The sequence below is a fragment of the Orycteropus afer genome, unplaced genomic scaffold, assembly GCF_000298275.1.
Source record: "Orycteropus afer afer isolate SDZICR_OR568_19922 unplaced genomic scaffold, OryAfe1.0 scaffold00058, whole genome shotgun sequence".
Lineage (NCBI taxonomy): Eukaryota > Metazoa > Chordata > Mammalia > Tubulidentata > Orycteropodidae > Orycteropus > Orycteropus afer.
Window position 1 is genome coordinate 3784877 of NW_006921645.1, and position 18432 is coordinate 3803308.

Genomic DNA, 18432 nt, shown 5'->3' on the forward strand with positions numbered 1-18432 from the left:
GAAAAAGGAGCCTTATCTGGGGAATCACAAATCTTCACTGAAGTGTCTAGAGTTCAAGGCCACTGAGACTGAGGGTGGGCCACAGTTTGATGAAGCCACAAGTGGTAGGCCCAGGTTCTACGGAGACTCCAGCCAGAGGGAACTACCCCAACAGCCACCTTTGCTCCTATGTTGTATCTAAGCCTTCTTCAGGTTAACTAGTCATGTCTCTATTGTCCAAAGTGGGTTGGAGGGTGGAGGAAGGTCAGGGAGGAAGGGTTCAGGGAGCTGGTATCCAAGGAAGGACAAAACGGAGAACTGGAGAGCTGGGGTCAACACAGCTGTGTAGACTCTCGCAGGAAGAGATTAGGCATGGTTCACCAGTCCTACCTGAGGCCTTTCTTAGGTCAACCACGGGTGCAGAGGCCAAGGGCTGGGTTCTGGGAAGGAGTCTGCCCACAGGCAGAGTGTGTGTGAAGGTCAACAGTGAAGGGAAGTAGACCAGCTCAGAGCCCTGTGAGGGCGGGGAGGAAGAATTCAGCCTCAGCTCCTGGAACCTGCTTCCTCTCAACTGGTACCAGGCAGAAGGGTGGGTGGGACAACCTCTTCAGGATTAGACAGGTGAAGAGGGATGTGGTAAGATGCTGAACAGATACGACTTGGTCCTCCTTCTGTTCCCTGCAGTGCTGGCACAGAGCAGGGACATGAGACACTCTGATGGCAGTAAACAACTGACTCAGGAAAACTGGGGACTCCCTCAGGGTTGGCTCTTGGCCCCTATCAGGAAAAGGTCTGGCGTCCTATTCCCAAGGCCCTTTGCAATACTTCTGCTAGCCAAAGTGGTCGTGTTTCATTACAAACTACTGTGTTAAACAAACTGTTGTGTTTCTTTAAAACCTAGCTCTAAGCATGAAGAATATGTCAAAAAATGGCATTCTTTCCCCCATTTTGTTCCATTAAACATCATTCATTCATTGAGAATTTCCTGAGCACCACACCAGGCTCAACCTGTGTGCAGGGGTTCTGGGTATCTGGGGGTGTCTAAGGCACTGACCCTGCCTGCTGTAGGCTCCTGCTTGCTGGGCAGGCAGTCCTCATTGGTGAAAGGCCAGTGAACAGGTGCAGACCCTGAAGGAAGGCCTGGCATCATCTACCATGTGACAGATGGGCTCTCAAAGCAGAGGTCAGAAAGCATCACGCCCTGGCCCACTGTGAGGAGGGGCAGCAAGGGGCTGGCAGGACACCCCAAGCCCAGGCCTAGGCAGTGCCCTGGAGGATGCTCTGGTCCACAGAGCTTAAAGCTGCAATGGCAGATCTTGGCCTTCTGTCCAAAGAAGCAAAGAAGCTACGTTCTGGACTAGCTTTCCATGGGAAAGAAAGAAGGGAAATGTGGAGCTGATTAAGGAGCTATCCAGACCCTAGAGAGGCAGGGCTGGACCTGACTTCTCTGAGCTTGGATCACAGAGAAGGCAATCTACCTAGCAACTGGCAACTGGAGAAGGCGTAGGAGAGGCTTTGTATGGATAGCTTGGGTCTTCCAAGCCTCCGCTCAGGATCCCTCTCCTGGGGGCCCCTCCCAAAGCATCCTCCAGCCACCTAGAGATTCCAGAGTGGCTTGGCACAGGGTGTCCTGACCCCTAACCCGGGCCCAGGTTGGCCAGGCCTTCTCCTCCCTGCTCTGGTGGCAGCACCAGTGAGTACAAGTGAGCATGAGGTTTCTTTGTCCCAAGAAAAGCATGGAACAGAGGGTCACTTATGCACTTGGTCAGGTACCCCGAGACCTCACATTTCTCATTCCATCCTTGGGGCTAGGCTCTGGTTAGTAAGGCATCCCCATATTCTCCCTCCCCTCCACACTCATGTGGATTGATACCTTATGGGCTCTACTTCCTATGGTGACCTTTACTCTTTCCATTCTGCAGGGGGTCCATTTGGATCCCACAGATTAGGAGACAAAAGAACAAGGCAGGACAGGGGTCCTATGAGCCAGGCTTCCACTCGCCCCTCCCTTTGAACTATTGGCAAAGGCCCCACCTCACTCACACACACCCCTCCACAGGAGAGGATGTGCCAGCCAGGGCCCTAGCAGAGGGGTGGACAGAATCAGAAGAGGCTAGGGGCGGCCTGGCCAGGTGCATCATGGTCCCGAATGTACTGCAAGATGTCCATCTCATCCATGGCTTGGATCTGCTGCTGCTGCTTCCATTGCCCAACCACAGCTTCGGATGGGCCCGCTTTGGGAGGAACAGCTGGTTTTTTGGGTAACGCTGGCTTAGCGGCCACTGGTGGCTTGGGCTTGGGCTTGGGCAGGGGCTTGGGTTTGGGTTCAGTTCCCAGGTTCAGGATCTGGTCCAAGTCCTCTTCAACTCTAGGGACACAAATGGTTACACTCCCAGCAAAAGGAGCAAGACCCCCAGGCAACACCACTCCCCACAGGGGACCGGGCAGCAGCTCCAGGGAGCTGAGCTTGGGCCCAGCCCCCTTCTCTGGCTCTCCACCCTGAGCAAGACCAAGGCCCTGCACAACGCTGACTTCTTCCCCCATCCTGCTCTCAAAAACAAACTTAGAGCAGAGTTCCTCTTCCCTCCAACCTACAGCACAGCGGGAACAGAGCAGAGACCACAGCAGCCTCCTCAGAGATGCTCCACCATAGCCCACCAGTATCTTAAGGGAAGTTTTCCTTCAGCCTCATTAGAAATAACAGTAAGAGCTACCAAGTACTGAGTTCATGCTCTGTGCCAAGTGCTTTAAATACATTATCCTATTTGATCCTTAAAACAAACCTTTGGGGAGGTTCCATTGTATCCTCACTTTGCATAGGAAGAAGCTGAAGCCCAAGGAGGGTGAGGGACCTCCTAAGTTGAAGTCAGCATGTAGCAGAGCCTCAGTAGGAAGTGGACTGACTCACTTCAAAGCTGACCTCCCATCTAAACCAAGTTCAACCAGAGAGAAAATAAATGGGGCTCTGAGTCACTATGGCCAAGGATCTGCCTGCCCCAGAATGCCCCTCAGTAGGTCAGAGTCCATCGTGGCCCTAGATTACTGAACATCCCTCAGTGGATCACAGATGACCATCCCCAGGTATTGAATGGCAACAAAGAAAAGCCAGACTGCTGCCTGGATCTGCTCTTTTTGCTGAAGGGAGCTCCTGTTGCCAGTTCCTGGTGGAACACTCAATTCCTAAAGGCCTGATGTACAATAGAAGACTTCATTCAATCCATCCCACCTATTAACCCCATAAACACTGCACTTAATATATTTGATGGCCTAGTATTTCTACATTCATGAATTCATTTAATAAATTCAGAACACCATCTGGTAGCAGGTTTTGGTCCCAATTTACAGATGTGAAAACTGGGGCTCTAAGAGGTTAAGTGCCTTGCTCTGGGTCACACAGCTAGTGTATAGAGGAGGACAAAGGAGCAGGATTTGAACCTGAGCGTGGGTGCCTGTGTTCTCTGTGGTGTGTTTGCCTTCCTGGGACCACCTGTGCATTTAAGCCCATTCTCCAACTTCACGGTGGGGTTGACAGAAGTTCCTTGGTATTGGTTTATGCTGAAGACACAGGCCTTCCAGATACCCTAAAATCACACTGTGGAGGCAGCATGAGACTAAAAGCTCAAATGACATTGCTGGGCCTGCTACCCATGAGGACCTGACCCAGACTCTCCGCCTACCTCCCCAAGTGTTTCAGTTACTTCGTGCTGCTCTAACAGAAAATACCACAAATGGGTGACTTTAATAACAGGAATTTATTCTCTTATAGTTTGGGAGGCTAGAAGTCTGAGTTCAAAGAATAGCTCTAGGGGCTGGGTGAAAGCCCCTTGACCTTGGGCTTCAGCTCTGCCTCTTGCTCCCGACCCACTGGAGCTGGAGGCATCTCTTCACTCAGGCAGATGCTGACTGCTGAGGCTGACAAACCCAAGGTCAACAAGTAACAAGACATAGTCCCAAGATTGTCACACAGCATGGCAGGCCACTAATTCAAGTCCAGAAAAATTCCAAAGATTGGCAAAGCAAGGCAGGCTGCTGAATGAAGACTCAGCTACATGCAGGGTCCACGCATGCCAAAAAGTTGCAGAGACCTTTCTCAATGCTTCTCCTTATATACTGGAAGCAGACCACATCCCTAAAGCAGCTGCTCACTGCAGATTCCCCCATGGAGTTGACTGCCAGTCTCATCATGGAGAATAACTACCATCAGTTGCCCAGCCACTGAAAATCAGGCCCAGGCAAGCTGACACATAACCTTAATCACCACACCAAGGGACTACCTTCCCTTTGGACTCTGTGGTGACTTCTGTGGTATCTCAACACCTTCATCTTCAATAGGTTTTTCCTTTGGGTCAAGATTAAAGACATCTGCTGCCCATTTTTCTTGTCCCTTGACAGATGACAGTTCGGTCTAAGACATGCTGAGTCTGACAGTGTCTCAGTCATGAAAAGAATATCCAGAGCAAGAAGAACTACAGAGTAGGGGGCCACAGACAGGGTGCTTCTCCTTCCTGCTTTAGTTTTCCTATCTGTGAGGGGCTATATAAGGTCATTTCAGGAATATTCCAGTTTCCCTAACTCTTAAGAAAGAATGACTGGGCTAGGGCTTGCATATCCTCACCCAGCTGGGAAGAGGGAGGGCAGTGTGGCTCTCTGGCTTAAAACAGGACTTGGGAATGGTAACCCCAGCTCATGTTCCCAGGAGCACGGCGGCCCTCTCTCTACCCTCTTGTAAGTGCTATGCACTAGCCAGTCTGGTCTGCAATTAAGAGACACTAGGGGCCCATGCACTCACAGAGTTGGTGGGCATGGTCCGATGGTAACATCCTGGAGGCTTAGGCAGAGTTACACGGAAAATTCCCAAGGAAATCAAGTGGGCCAAGGTTGGAAACCTAAAGGGATGGAGAGGTATCTGGCCCCTTCCAAGTTTCTGAAACCAGCAACCAACAGAAATATTCAGACAGGTGCTGCCCATGTCTGAGCAGAAACGTTCCTATGTTTAGTGGGTTTAGTACTGTGTTTAGTATCTGAGTAGGCATTAGTCAGTCACACTGGGGACAGGTGAGGGAGGGCCCACAAGCTGCAGGCAGAAGCACTGGAGTGGCCTTGGGCAGGTATCCTGGCCTCTCCAATCTGCAAGCTTTGGTTTCTATAGCTTATAATGGGAATAACAGGCTCACCTTGCAGAGCTGCAGAGTACTTGGAACTCAAGAGCACAGCACTGTAACCAGGAGAACTGAGTACCATTCCTCATTCTGCAACTTCTACATCAGGTGGCCCCAGGCCTCCCTGCCTGGTCCTAGTCTCCTCATCTGTAAACGGGGCTAATTCTTGCCCTGTCAACCTCATAGAAGCTCTTATAAGGATCAAATAAGATACCAAATGGAAACTACTTTACAAATGTAAGGGGATATGGCATATATTGATTTTCTACTGAAGCGGCTGTGTGTGGAACAAGGCATGCATAAAATATAAAGGAGCAGTAGCCTCAGTCCCTCCTCTCAGGGCACTCACAGACCAGCAGGTAAGACAGGATTCACACAACTAAAAAGGTCCAAGAATAAGTTCAGAGAAGGGGTCAGAACAGGCTGGGAAAATTCCCTGGAGAAACCAGGCCTTTGAAGAAGGATAGGCCTGGCACAAAAAGGGAAGCAAGGAGGGAATTCTGGGAGCAGTACAGAGCAAAGGTTTGGAGGTAGAATGATAACTGATGGTGGGAGCCAGGAAGGCTCAAGACCAGAGGCTTCCTGCCTGAGCACTGTATCCAGAGGAGCAGGATTAAGAGGGCTGGTCAGCTCTGACATCAGCAGGGCTGGGTAGAGGGAGTAGAAAGGAGGCATCTTTGCTCAGAATAACTCCCCAGCTCCACAGGGCCTGGAAGGGGGTTGTAGGAGGATGACAGTGCCCTGTACAGCTCTCCTCAATCTTAGCTCCTAATAGGAGGGGCTGACTGCTAGGTATTGGCTATGACAGGGGCTCCAGGCCTCCCTGCCCGATTTGTGGGCTGACTTCCTGTGTCGGGGCACAGACATGAAAGAGAGAGAATTTGAAGTCTCCTTGAACTGCAGAGAAGGGAATGAAAGGAGTCCTTCCAGACAAGACAGAGGGGCCAAGCCTGAGCTAGACCCTGACAGACAGGCAACGCTAGGAAGCGTCTGCCAGGGACCAGACTCCCCAGGTGGCACAAATGGTTAAGTGCTTGCTCAACTACTTAGTGACATGTTGGTGGTTTGAATCCACCCAGAGGCACATCAGAAGACAAGCTTGGTAATCTGCTTCCGAAAGGTCACAACTTTGAAAACTCTATGGAGCAGTTCTACTCTGCACACATGGGGTTACTATGAGTTGGAAACAACTTGACAGCAACTAACAATAGTTAGCCAGGAAAAGGCCCACTCCTAGAAACTGGGTCAGACGTGCCTGCTAGCTCTGGAGGTCCTAGCTCTTCCCGGCGAGCTGTAGCCCTTCCATGAGCTTCCCCAGGGCAGGTGCTAGCTACCCCCACCCATACCCCTATGCCTTCCCCTAGAGGCTGGGGATCCAGGAAAAGCTCAAGGGACTGAATTAGCCTCATACTAGGGCTCTTAAGAAAACAAAGCAGCAGGTAAAAGCTGTGTTGGATTTAAGGATTTATACTGCTTGGCAAAGCAGTAACTCTTCAGAACTAACTTGCTCTGAGGTGGGAGGTGCGATGTGGGGCAGCCAGCCAAAGTGGGAGGTTTGATGTGGGGTGCCAGCCGCAGTGGGTGGTAGCACTTAGCATACAGGTGGCTGCATGGGCATCCCTTTTATGTACCTTATTTCCATTGGGGTCTCTGAGTCATGACTAGGGCAAGGTCCCACTAATGCAAGGTGCTCTGGACTCTTCCCTTTTTCAGGCCCGGCCTGTGTGAGGTCAACCATCCAGGGGGTAGGAGGAGCTTTGAAGACCACAGCTCTTGCTCCTCCTCCCCAGGTCCCTGCTGAGAACAGAACTCAGCAAAAGATTCAAGCTGGAGGCCCTGCAAGAGAGACTGAGGCTTCTCAGACTCCAAATCCTGCTGGTCACACCACTCTATGCTGTGTTGGGGTGACTAATGCTACAGCTAGTTGATGAACAAATGAGTGAGTGAAAGCATGAATGAATATTAGAAAGCTTTTCATTGTAAGGAAGCCTAATTGCTACCCAGATAGTCAAAGGTAGACAGGCACAAAGAAGAATAAAATAAGGTTCCTGCTCTCAAACAGTTTATTCTTTCATTATCAGATGTGTCTTACAAGTGAAGGCAGATGCAGGCCTCACATTCTTTAAAGCAGATTCCAAAAAATGTGGTGAGTGGACTATTAGTTCTGTGAGATACTAACAGGTATTACAAAGAGAGGGCTCCTGAGGACCAATAAGTGCATGAAATGCTGCATGGCATTTCTCCCTTGAGCAATGCATGCTCATATATACGAAAAGCCCTGAGAAGTCATTTCCCTAATCCATCTGGCCATAGAACCATTTTGAAGGTAGCAGCTTTCACCATCCCTATGCACCTGTGTTCCACAGAACACCATTGGTAAGTTCCGATGCAATGGCTTTAGAATGAACTGAGCCACAAGATCCCACTATATCTGCCTTAGTTGGACATGCTGAGTCCTAGAGATAGCAAAGGCTCCCTGGGCTTGTTTGTGTGGCCTGCCAATCACTCCCAGGGGCTAACCCTTTATCCTCTTGCCTATGCCTTGGTTTTTCCCATAATGAGATGAGAACAATAATCCCAATTCCTGCCAGCCTGGCAGGATATTGGGAACAAGGGCACAAGATGAGTGTGAACAGATGCCAGGGGCCATGGGGAGATGTAAATATCAGAAGCCATCACTGTGACTCAGGCTCGGCGGGCACTTAAGGGCTGTCTAATAGGCCGTGTCTGCTAACAAGGGGTGCAGATGACAGCCCCCAGGGACTCATGCCTCAGCACACGTAAATGTTTCCTGGAAAGAAATAGCACACCTTCCTGTAAATGTAAATTACCAAGGTACAGCTCTGCATCTTGGGTGACAGACATGATGTGAAATGGACTTGAGTATTGGTAAGCACATGAAGAATACAACCTGAACAAAACATAGAAGCCTGGGAGAACCTGCTGTGGTCCCAGGGCAAAGTAGGCAGATCTTCCAGCCTATTCTCCAAATGCTTAGAGTCCCCAATACATCCTGCACACAGAGAGGAACCAGAGTGGGCAAAGAGAACAGGACAGAGGCATGCCAATGTGGGATCCAATCCGGGCTCTGCCACTTAAGAGCTGTGGCCTTGGGCAGGTTACCTCTCCCCTACTCAGTGTCCTGTGAAATGGAGTAATAATAACCTTCTTGGAGGGATGCAGAAGTCGCTGTGTGATACAAATGGTTTGTGCTTGATTGACAGCACAGTGTTTAAAGTGCTTGGCTGCTAACTACAAGGTCAGCGGTTCAAACCACCACCTGCTCCATGGGAGAAAGATGTGGCAATCTGTATCCTTAAAGACTTACAGCCTTGAAAACCCTATGGGGCAGGTCTGCTCTATCCTATAGGGTCACTATGAGTTGGAATCGACTTGATAGCAGTGTTTTTTTTTCCCCCCTTTGGTTTACTAACTAAAGGTTGGTGGTCTGAATCTACCCTGTGGTAGTGTGGAAGAAAGGCCTGGTGATCTGTGTCCATAAAGATTACAGCCAAGAAAACCCCATGGGATAATCCTACTCTATAACACAAGGGGTTGCCATGAGTTGGAAACAACATGACAAAAATGGGTTTGGTTTTGGTTTCCACTTAGCTACTAACTGAAGAGTTGGCAGTTCCAATCCACCCAGCTGCACCATGGAAGAAAGGGCTGCCAATTTACTTCTCTAAGACTGCGCCACTGAAAATCTGATGGCGCATAGTTGCACTCAATACACATGATCACCACGGTTGGAGCTGACTCAGTGACAACAGGGGTGAAGATTAAATAAGACTGTTTGACACAGAACAAGTGCTCAGCAAATATCATTTTCAAACAAGGTCTACTAATCAACTACTACTTAATAGATTAAGCGTCACCCTCCCTTCCTTCTGTAAAACATACTGATGGGTCCTCCTGGCTGGCAGGCCACTCTCTGGTACATTTGCCCTTCTGCTCCTGCTACATGAGTCACATGTCACCAAGAGTTGGTTCTGTTTGTTCCCAAATCTGTTTACAGCTATCATACTTGCTCTTGCAATTGTATAATTTAATTCCTTTTTATATAAACTACTAAAACATGAGTGTGGAAAGAAAAAGAATTATTATATATACGAAACTAAGGCCAACACCAATTCTCATTCTGGAATGTGCTGAGCTACTGTGGGTAGCTGATCCTCCCCATGATGCCTCTTCACTGCCTCTTGGCAAGTCTGTACCCAGGCTCCTGGCTTTGACCTGCCGAATCTGTTCCCTCTCAACCTAGGCTGGTGAAACTCTCCCACACTGGGACAGGGGGCTCTTTCAAGGGCTTAGGCTCTCTCAGAGCTGACAAGACACCGCTAGGGGCAGGGGTACCTGAAGAGCTCCTTGGAGGCTTCCCTGCAGCCCAGACTAGACACAGGAGGCTCTCCACTCACATGGGCGGCTGGCAGCAGTAAGGGATCACCCAGAGGTACGGCCCCACCAAGATCAGGATCGTCAAAGAGCTTCAGGGCTGTGGAGAAGGCAGCAGCAGTGAGACCAGAGGATGCTCTGGCCCAGTCTTTAGTTGTCAGGGCTTCAGGGTAGACAGCCTGGCCTGGCTCCCTGTCACAACTGGGAGAGAATGAGCAAGGCACACAACAGAGTACAGAAGAACCAAAGAGTGGGGCCAGAGTCAGAGTGAGGAGGGTGAGAGGACAGGAGGCTCATCTAGGTCCTACAACATCTGTCAGCTGTAGCCCACCCTCTCTACCCTCCCCACGCTGTATGTGAGTGAGTGACTGGCTTCATTCCAGGTGTCAGGTCCCCCTTCCCTACTGCTTTCAGGAGCTAATAGCTGCTTTGGTTCCCTGTGCAACGTGCCCTGCAATCCAATACAACTGGTGTCTCTTAACTTACCTCCTATTGCTGCATTACAGTCTTTCAACATGTGTTTACAGAGTGCCAACCACAGGGGCTGCTCTCTGCCAGGACAGTTGTGAGCAGACACTGTTCTGACCATAGCCCATCTCACCTCTCAGGAGTCTGTGCTCTACCCCCACACCCCACTCCTGACTGAATAGCTCAACACTGCCTTGATGAAAGTTGATCGCCATCCTCTTTGCCTGGATTATATCTCCTCAGCAGGCTTGGCAAACTCCCATTGGCCTTTCAACCCACTCCAGCCCCACCCTGGGATGTCTACCTGGGCTTTCTCACATAGGTACTCATGTGGTTCTGCTCCGATCTAGTATAGACTGACACTACCTGGAATTTTCCATTTATGTTCTATCTCCTTAAGGACAGGAAGTGGGTCTTAACTCATTTCTGTGTTCTTGGGCCTCTCATAGGACGTGGTCCTCAATGGTGTTCCCCAAGAGTTTCCTGAATTATTAAATGACATTAGCTTCCCACCCTGTAAGCAAATCTGGCCAGGGGACAAGGAGAAGCAGACCCAGGAGCTCCCAGAAGTTCCAAGGCCACTCAACTTCCCCTTTTCCACCTCAGCACAGAACCCTCCAATGGGGTTTGTCCAGAAAATACAAGCCTCTTAGGATAATCCCACATTCAGAGTAACGAGCATGCTGTGAGCAAGGCCCCCAGCATCCACATTTGGCTACAGATATAAGGAAGGTGCTGTTACACAATCTGTGCCTCTCAAAGCAACAAAATCCTCATCTTCTGTGGGATGTTTAGCATAAACAGTATTGTTGTTAGGTGCCATGGAGTCAGTTCTGACTCACGGTGACCCTATGTGTGCAGAGTAGAACCACTCAGGGCTAGAATGTTCCAGTGTGTGGGGACACTAGGTGTGAGGCCAGATTTCTCTAGGAGGAAATCTCCTTAAACTGAGACCATATCCTGTCTAAACAAAGTGAAGGTAAAGACATCCATACCATCACATGGATGGCGAGTTCAATCCCCATGCACTGGGGAGGGCCACAGAGTGGACACCAGAAGTGAAGGAACACATGGGACTCTACTTACGGTCTCTGGTGGAGACATCCTCTGTGGAGCCCTGCAGGGACAGCTTCCTGCTGGGGCCAAAAAGCCCCTCATCAGGTTCTACCTCCTCATCAAAGATGGTGAGCCAGGGTGCAGGCTTGGGCTTGGTGCCCACTTCAAGGTGTTTCTTGGGTTTCTTAGCGCTGAGAATCACACAAAACACAAGGTTAAGACTTCTCACAAGAGTTCCACCAGCTCAGGCCATGTGGCCTCATCAGATCCACACACGCGCTGGGCCCAACTAGGGGCCTGCTGGACTCTGAAGGCCAGGAAGATCCTGGTTTCTCCAGATAAGACCAGGACAGAGTAAGGGGAGTCTGGAGTGGTCAAGTCCACAGAAATCCAGGGACTGTCACACAGAAAAGGGAACCCTCAATGGAGAGGGTTTAGTCAAAGCATCAGGAGTAGAGGAAGATTCATTAACCACTTGTGTTATGCAGATGATACAACCCTGCTTGCTGAAAATGAAGAAGACTTGAAGCACTTATTGATAAAGAGCAAAGCCTTCAGTATGGATTATATCTCAACATAAAGAAAACAAAAATCCTCACAACTAGACTAATATGCAACATCATGATAAATGGAGAAAAGATTGAAGTTGTCAGAGATTTCATTTCACTTGGAAGCAGCAGTAAAGAAATCAAGTAATGTACTGCCTTGGGCAAATCTGCTACAAAATATCTTACTAAAGTATTAAAAAGCAAAAATGTCACCTTGAAAACTTTGCTGAAGATAATTCAAAAATGGCTGCAGCAGTACATTGACAGGCCACTGCCAGAGATTCATGCCAGATTCAGGAGAGGACTTGGAATGAGGAATACCACTGCTGATGTGAGATGAATCTCAGTTGAAAGTAGAGAATACCAGAAAGATGTTTACCAGTGTTTTATTGACTACATGAAGGCATTTGATGGGGTGGATCATAACAAATAAATTATGGAAAACATTACAAAGAATGGGAATTCTAGAACACTTAATTGTGCTCATGTGGACCTGTACCTAGACCAAGAGGCAGTCGTTGGAATAGAACAAGGAATACTACATGACCTAAAATCAGGAAGAGTGTGTGTCACGTTGTATCCTTTCACCATACTTACTCAATCTATACGCTAGGAAAATAACTCAAGAAGCTGGACTATATGAAGAAGAACGTAGCATCAGGATTAGAGGAAGACTCATTAACAACCCACACTATGCAGATGACACAACCTTGCTTGGTGAATATTGAAAAGGATTTCAAGCACTTACTGATGAAGATCAAAAATTACAGCCTTCAGTATGCACTGCCCCTCAACACAAAGAAAACAAAAATCCTCACAACTGGACCAATTAATAATATCATGATAAATGGAGAAAATATTGAAGTTGTTAAGGACTTCAGTTTATTTGGATCCACAATCATGGAAGTAGCAGTCAAGAAATTATTGATGTATTTCATATAAATTATATAATGCATTGAATAAATCTGCCCCAAAACTTCTTTAAAGTGTTAAAAATCAAAATATGTCACTTTGAGGACTAAGGTGAGCCTAACCCAAGTCATGGTATTTTCAATTGGCTCATATGCATATGAAAGCTGGAGAATGAATAAGGAAGACAAAAAAAGAATCGATACATTTCAATTAATGACGCTGATGAAGAATACTGAATGACTGTCGGAACAATGAACAATGTCTTGGAAGAGTACAGCTGGAATGCTCCTTGGAAGCAAGGATGAGAAAACTTGTCTCATATACTTTGGACATATTATCAGGAGGGACCAATCCCAGGAGACGGACATCATGCTTGATAAAACACAGAATCAGCAAAAACAGGAAGACCCTCAACAAGGTGGACTGACACCAAACCAAAAACCAAACCCACTGCTGTCAAGTCAGATCCAACTCATAGCGACCCCTTCTTGGGTTTCTGAGGGAGTATCACTACGAAAGTAGATTGCCCAACCTTCCCTCCGAGGAGTGGCTGGCGGGTTTCAACCACCAGCCTTCTGATTAGCAGTCAAATGCCTTATGCACTACGTCACCAGAGTTCCCTGGATTGACACAGTGCCTGCGATAATGAGCTTATAGCAATAATTGTGAGGATGGCACAGGACCGGGCAGTATTTTGCTGTTGTACACAGGATTGCTATAAGTTGAAACTGACTTGATGGCACCCAACAAGAGTGGAAAGAACCAGAGATAGCAATGAAGTCAGAAAATCTGAGCTTATACCAAAAAAGAACTTTCTAATCATCTGATAATGGGAGAGACGAGATCCTTGTGACTGCAGGTGACTATGCACTATGCACGGGCATGCAACAGGCCAGACTGGACAACCACCTGTCTGGACAACTCCTAACCCTGACATCTACTCCTGCCTCTGGCCCATACCTGCCTGTATGGTCAGAGGTCCCACAAGGTATGTTCCTCCCAAAAGCTGGAGTGGCTGCCTTATCTCAGCGCTCTGTGGGGCAGGCTCAGAACCACATTCCACAGACACTCAGAAATTTGGTAGATGCAGTCTGAGGTCACAAGATTCTGGGCTTGATCCAGGGAAGAACAGAGGCAAAATAAATGCTCTTACTTCCTCACTCATATCCATCCTCCCTTTGATGGGTGTAGCCTCTCTTGTTCTGGTAAATACCTCTTTCAGTAATCATTTGCACTCGGCAGGGTCTGGTAGCGTAGTGCCTAAGGCACTTGACTGCTAACCAGAAGGCTGGCGGTTCAAACCCACCAGCCACTCCTCAGAAGGAAGATGAGGCAATCTACTTCCGTAGTGATACTGCCTCGGAAACCCAAGGAGGGGTCACTATGAGTCAGGTCTGACTCGACGGCACATAACAACAACCACCACCACAACAGGGTCTGCTAAGCAAACCCAGCCTTCTTTAGGAAGTCCCTGTGATTACTGTAAAGCCCCACTCTACTCTCAACACTAAGTCTGGTTCTGCTTCACGCCCTGGCCACCTGAGGCCCTGGTCTGTGCTAGTCACTTACTGTGGAGGAGCAGGGAGAGAATTGAGGACAGCTTCTAGGGAGGTGGGAGTGCTCTGTTTCTTGACAGGGGTGGTGGATAAACAGTGTATACACATGTAAAACCACACAGCTGTACAATTATGATTTGTGGACATCACGGCAATTTATACCTCAAAAAAACAGAGAGATAACCAAAAAAAACAGTTGCAAAAAAACAACAAAAATGTTGCCATGAAGTAATTCCAACTCATGGGGATCCCACGTGTGTCAGAGGAGAACTGTGCCCCACAGGGTTCTCAATGATTGATTTTCTGAAAGCATATCATCAGGCGTATCTTCTGAGGAGCCTCTAGGTGGACTTGAACATCCAACCTTTCAATTAGCAGCTGAGCACATTAGTCATTTGCATTACCCAGGGACCCTAGATAAACAGACAGATACAGATAATTTTTTAAAAAAGTGATCCAATCCCTGCTGTTGATGCCTAAATTGGCCATTTTAGAGTTCTTGAAAACAACAAGAATAAACTTTTTACTGGAATCAGTGAGTTTCCGTGTGTCTGTCAGCCTGGCGGGTAGTTCTGCTAGACTTAAGTCACCTTCTGAGCTCATATTTGCAACACTATGTGGCAAGCCTGGGTTGAGTGGCTGGTCCTGCCCTAAATAACGATAGACTAACCAGAAGCAGATAAAAATAGCATTGCAGCCTGGGGTACCGGATGGTGAGGGCACTAGGAGAGGGCCATTCCCACGATCCGCGTTTACAAGTCTGATAGGCTCTCAGGCTCCCAGCACCCAACCTGGGGCTCTGAGACAGGGAGAAGCTGTACAAACTGGGGAATGCATCCCGCTGGAAGGCTGTTGTGGTGGTGGTTGTTATGTGCCGTCGAGTCGGACCCGACTCATAGTGACCCCTCCTTGGGTTTCCGAGGCAGTATCACTACGGAAGTAGATTGCCCCATCTTCCTTCCGAGGAGTAGCTGGAAGGCTAGAGCTGAGCAATCTCCCTGCTCAGGACCCAAGTCCCAGCAGGAGAATCTCTGTCAGGGCTAATATGCTAGATGAGAAGACAGAAAGGTTAGTGTTTGTCCAAGACCTCACATCAGACAAGAGGCAGGGCTGAGAATGGAACTGAATGTCAGTTACACTCATGGTCCTATGCTCTTTCCCCCTCAAAATGTCCCATAAGCAGGAAGGGCATACAGGATGGTATGAAGATAATAGAGTCTCTGGCTGACGCAAACTGTTAAGCATTTGGCTACTAATTGAAAGGTCAGCGGGTTGAATTCATCCAGACCCACCTCAGAAATAAGGCCTGGTGATAAACGGTCACAGCTTTGAAACCCTATAGAGCAGTTCTACCCCACATACATGGGGTTATTATGAGTCAGAATCAATTCTACTGCAACTGTTTTTTGTTTTTTAAGGTGTCACAAGAATTATTCTGCTGTTCTTTGAGGAGATAGTGGCATTTCACAGGCAGTATTAGAAAGCTGATCCACTTGCAGGGGCTGTGCCAAGAAGCCCCATTAGCCAGAGGCCTGACACTTGCCCGGGCTACCAGTGTCGTGCCTCTGCTTTAGCACAAAAGCCTTCCAGATGCACCCTCCCCAGGCTCTGCCTGTGGTGCTGGGTGCTGGGAACAGGGTGCTGGAGGCAATGTGAAAGGAGCTGGGACTGTTCCATCCAAACAACAAGAACTTTCCAGATACCTTCAGCTGTGCCTCCTTAGACAATTTGAAGAATCTGGGCTCAGCTGCTGTAGCTTGTTCGTATGGGATGCTTTCCCCTTTTGTTTCCAGAATAGTACCACCCTCACTGATCATGGTCATTGGAAAGTGGGTACCAGGATCCCTGTGTATGGTCAGCCACACAGGGCCCCAAGTCTTACTAAGTCAGAAACTCTAGAAGCCTAGGGAGCTGTGTTTGCATCTGCTGTAGAATCTACTGATCAGTCAGGTTTGGAAACCATTGGGGCAGCCCATGGGCCTCTGTCCCTCAATTACCATGGCCTCACGGCACACCCCCTCAGCTTGGTCCCTGCTTCTGGGCCTGGAAGAGACGGAAGCAGTGAAGGGGAGAGTCCCTACCCCTACTCCAGGGCTCCAGTTCTCAGGGAGGGCTGGCTGAGGCCTGGCAGGCTCCGCACCACTGCAGGGGGCTCCCCGCCCCATTCCCCAGGAACTTGCTCAGAAACATGAAGACCATTCAAGGAGGGAGCCAAGCGCAGCATCCTACCCAGCAAATGGACCCTATGGGACAGGAGTGAGAGGCTCCCTATCATCTAGCAATCAAAGGAAGCATAGAGAGATGGGAACCATCTGAAGAACAAAAGAGGGAGAACAAATGTGATTAATGATCCCTGGAGAAGAAATGAAGAGATTCAATGTTTTTCCTTCTTCCATCTACTTCTAGTTCTGATAGCACAGAATAGGTCTGACTTTCCTACTATGGGAGTTTTTCTCTCAAAATGGATTCATATCATTGTGTTTCTCCCTGGCGACATTTGAGATCTTTTGTTTTCCTGAACTGAAATAAAGTGAATCTGCGGCACACAGGGTCAGATACTGTCTGTGCTCCCATACTCCCCTGCCATAATCCTCTCCATCTCCCCAACTTTCTCTGACCCATCTCATGGTGAGACAAAGAACAAGCAGAAAATATGGAGCTTTGATGCCAAAAAGCCCAGAGTCCTGCTCTGACTGGTCCCAAATATTCACTCTCTGGGGACTCAGTACAGTATCTGATCCAGAGGAGACAGATGATCAGTAAATGATGAATAGGTGGGTGGATGGATGGATAGACAGGGCGATATCACACCTCTGATCCAGACTTCTTCCCACCTGTTCCCTCAGGGAGTAGGGGAATGGAGTAAATAAATGGGTTCCTAACATCAGCCTCAGCCACTCAGCCAGTCTGTAAGCAACCCATTCATTCATTCATGAGCACCTTCTATGACCCAGGCACTCACTAAGCTCTTTCCATGTACAAGAGCCTGTGATGGGTCATGAGGGCACAGAGATAATGAGACCTGTCATGACCCCTAGGAGCTCAGTGCTGGGCAGAGGTGACAGACATATAATAAGTCATCATCACACAGGGTGATCCATACTGTGACAGCCCAAAGCACAGACAAAGGAACTAACCCAGTCCAAGGGTTAGGGAGGACTTCTTAGCAGAGAAGATATAGAGCCAGGCAGTGAAGTCAGAACTGTCATGAGCTATGCAAATAGCAGAGCAGTGTCTCAGGTAGAGGAACTATAAGTCATTCTGTGAGGGGCAGTGGGGGGTGGGGAATAATTCAGGGAGGGTAACCCAGATGACTCTCTGGATGATAAGGGAAAAAAAAACGGTGTGGTAAAATTGATTCTGGCTCATGGTGACCCCATGTGTCAGAGTGGAACTGTGCTCCGTAGGGTCTTCATGGCTATGATGTTTTGGAAGTAGATAGCCGGGCCTTTCTTCTGAAGTGCTTCTCGGTGGACTTGAATCTCCAATGTCTTGGTTAGCGGCTGAGTGCGTTAACCATCTGCACCATGCAAGGACTCCAGATGACAAGGAACCCTCGAGTGCTCAGCAGGGGTCTGACAGGTCAGAGCAGCAGAGGCAGTGCTTCAAGGGTAGGGCGGGGAGCCAAGGGTCAGTCAGAGCTTATCTGCCCATGGTTCCTATAAGGAATGCTTAGGGCTTGCACTGGGAAGCAGTAGCAGTGTGATGGAGGGACGAGATCAGAAGGCAAAACACTTACACATTTAGATGCTTAAAGTGATCAGCTGGTGGAAAGGAATTGTATAATGCCCAGATTTCTGACCTTAGTCACTAAGTCAATAATTTTATGCCCAAGGAGTTACTCTGTCTCTTAGAGCCCAATTTCTTCCCCTCTTTCAGGGCTAACATCTCAGGGTCATTAAGAGCCTGAAATCAAATCACACACGTGGTCTATCACACCAAGCCAAGGTTCCCCAGTCGTGACCCCACCCCCATGTCTGTCTTCCACTCCTTCTCCCATCAAAGTCCACTGGGCTGTCTGCAGGGTCCTGTGTACCTCTGCCTACCCTTTGCACTGACATAAGATCTTTGTTCCTGAGACAAAGCCCTTTACTGACATGACTGAGATGCTTCCTTCTCCCGTTATGAAAAGGAAAGCTGGTAAAGACGAGACGCTTTTCACCAAAGATGGGCAGCTAAGGCAACACACAGTGAGGTCTGCAAGAATGGAAATGCAGCTCCTGGTTCCTGTGGAGCACAAGCCTGGCTTTGGAGGGTTCAGCCCAGCATAGGTTGTATAAGGTAAAGTGTGTTTCCTGGAGAGCAGGAGTATATAAGCATGTCTGTGTACCACATGTGTGTGATCATACATGGATGGAC

At 48.6% G+C, this 18432-nt stretch overlaps 1 protein-coding gene across 1 annotated transcript in view; it reads right to left on the reverse strand.

The window, feature by feature from the left end:
• Window positions 1–2082: 2082 nt before the first annotated feature.
• Window positions 2083–18432, reverse strand: part of HS1BP3 (HCLS1 binding protein 3) — a 47550-nt gene continuing 31200 nt past the window's right edge. The window contains exons 5-7 of the mRNA XM_007939288.1: window positions 11088–11248; window positions 9495–9633; window positions 2083–2347 (exon numbers count right to left, since the gene is read on the reverse strand). Of these exons, the coding sequence (XP_007937479.1) occupies window positions 2083–2347; window positions 9495–9633; window positions 11088–11248 (565 nt within the window). The remainder of the gene's footprint in view (window positions 2348–9494; window positions 9634–11087; window positions 11249–18432) is intronic.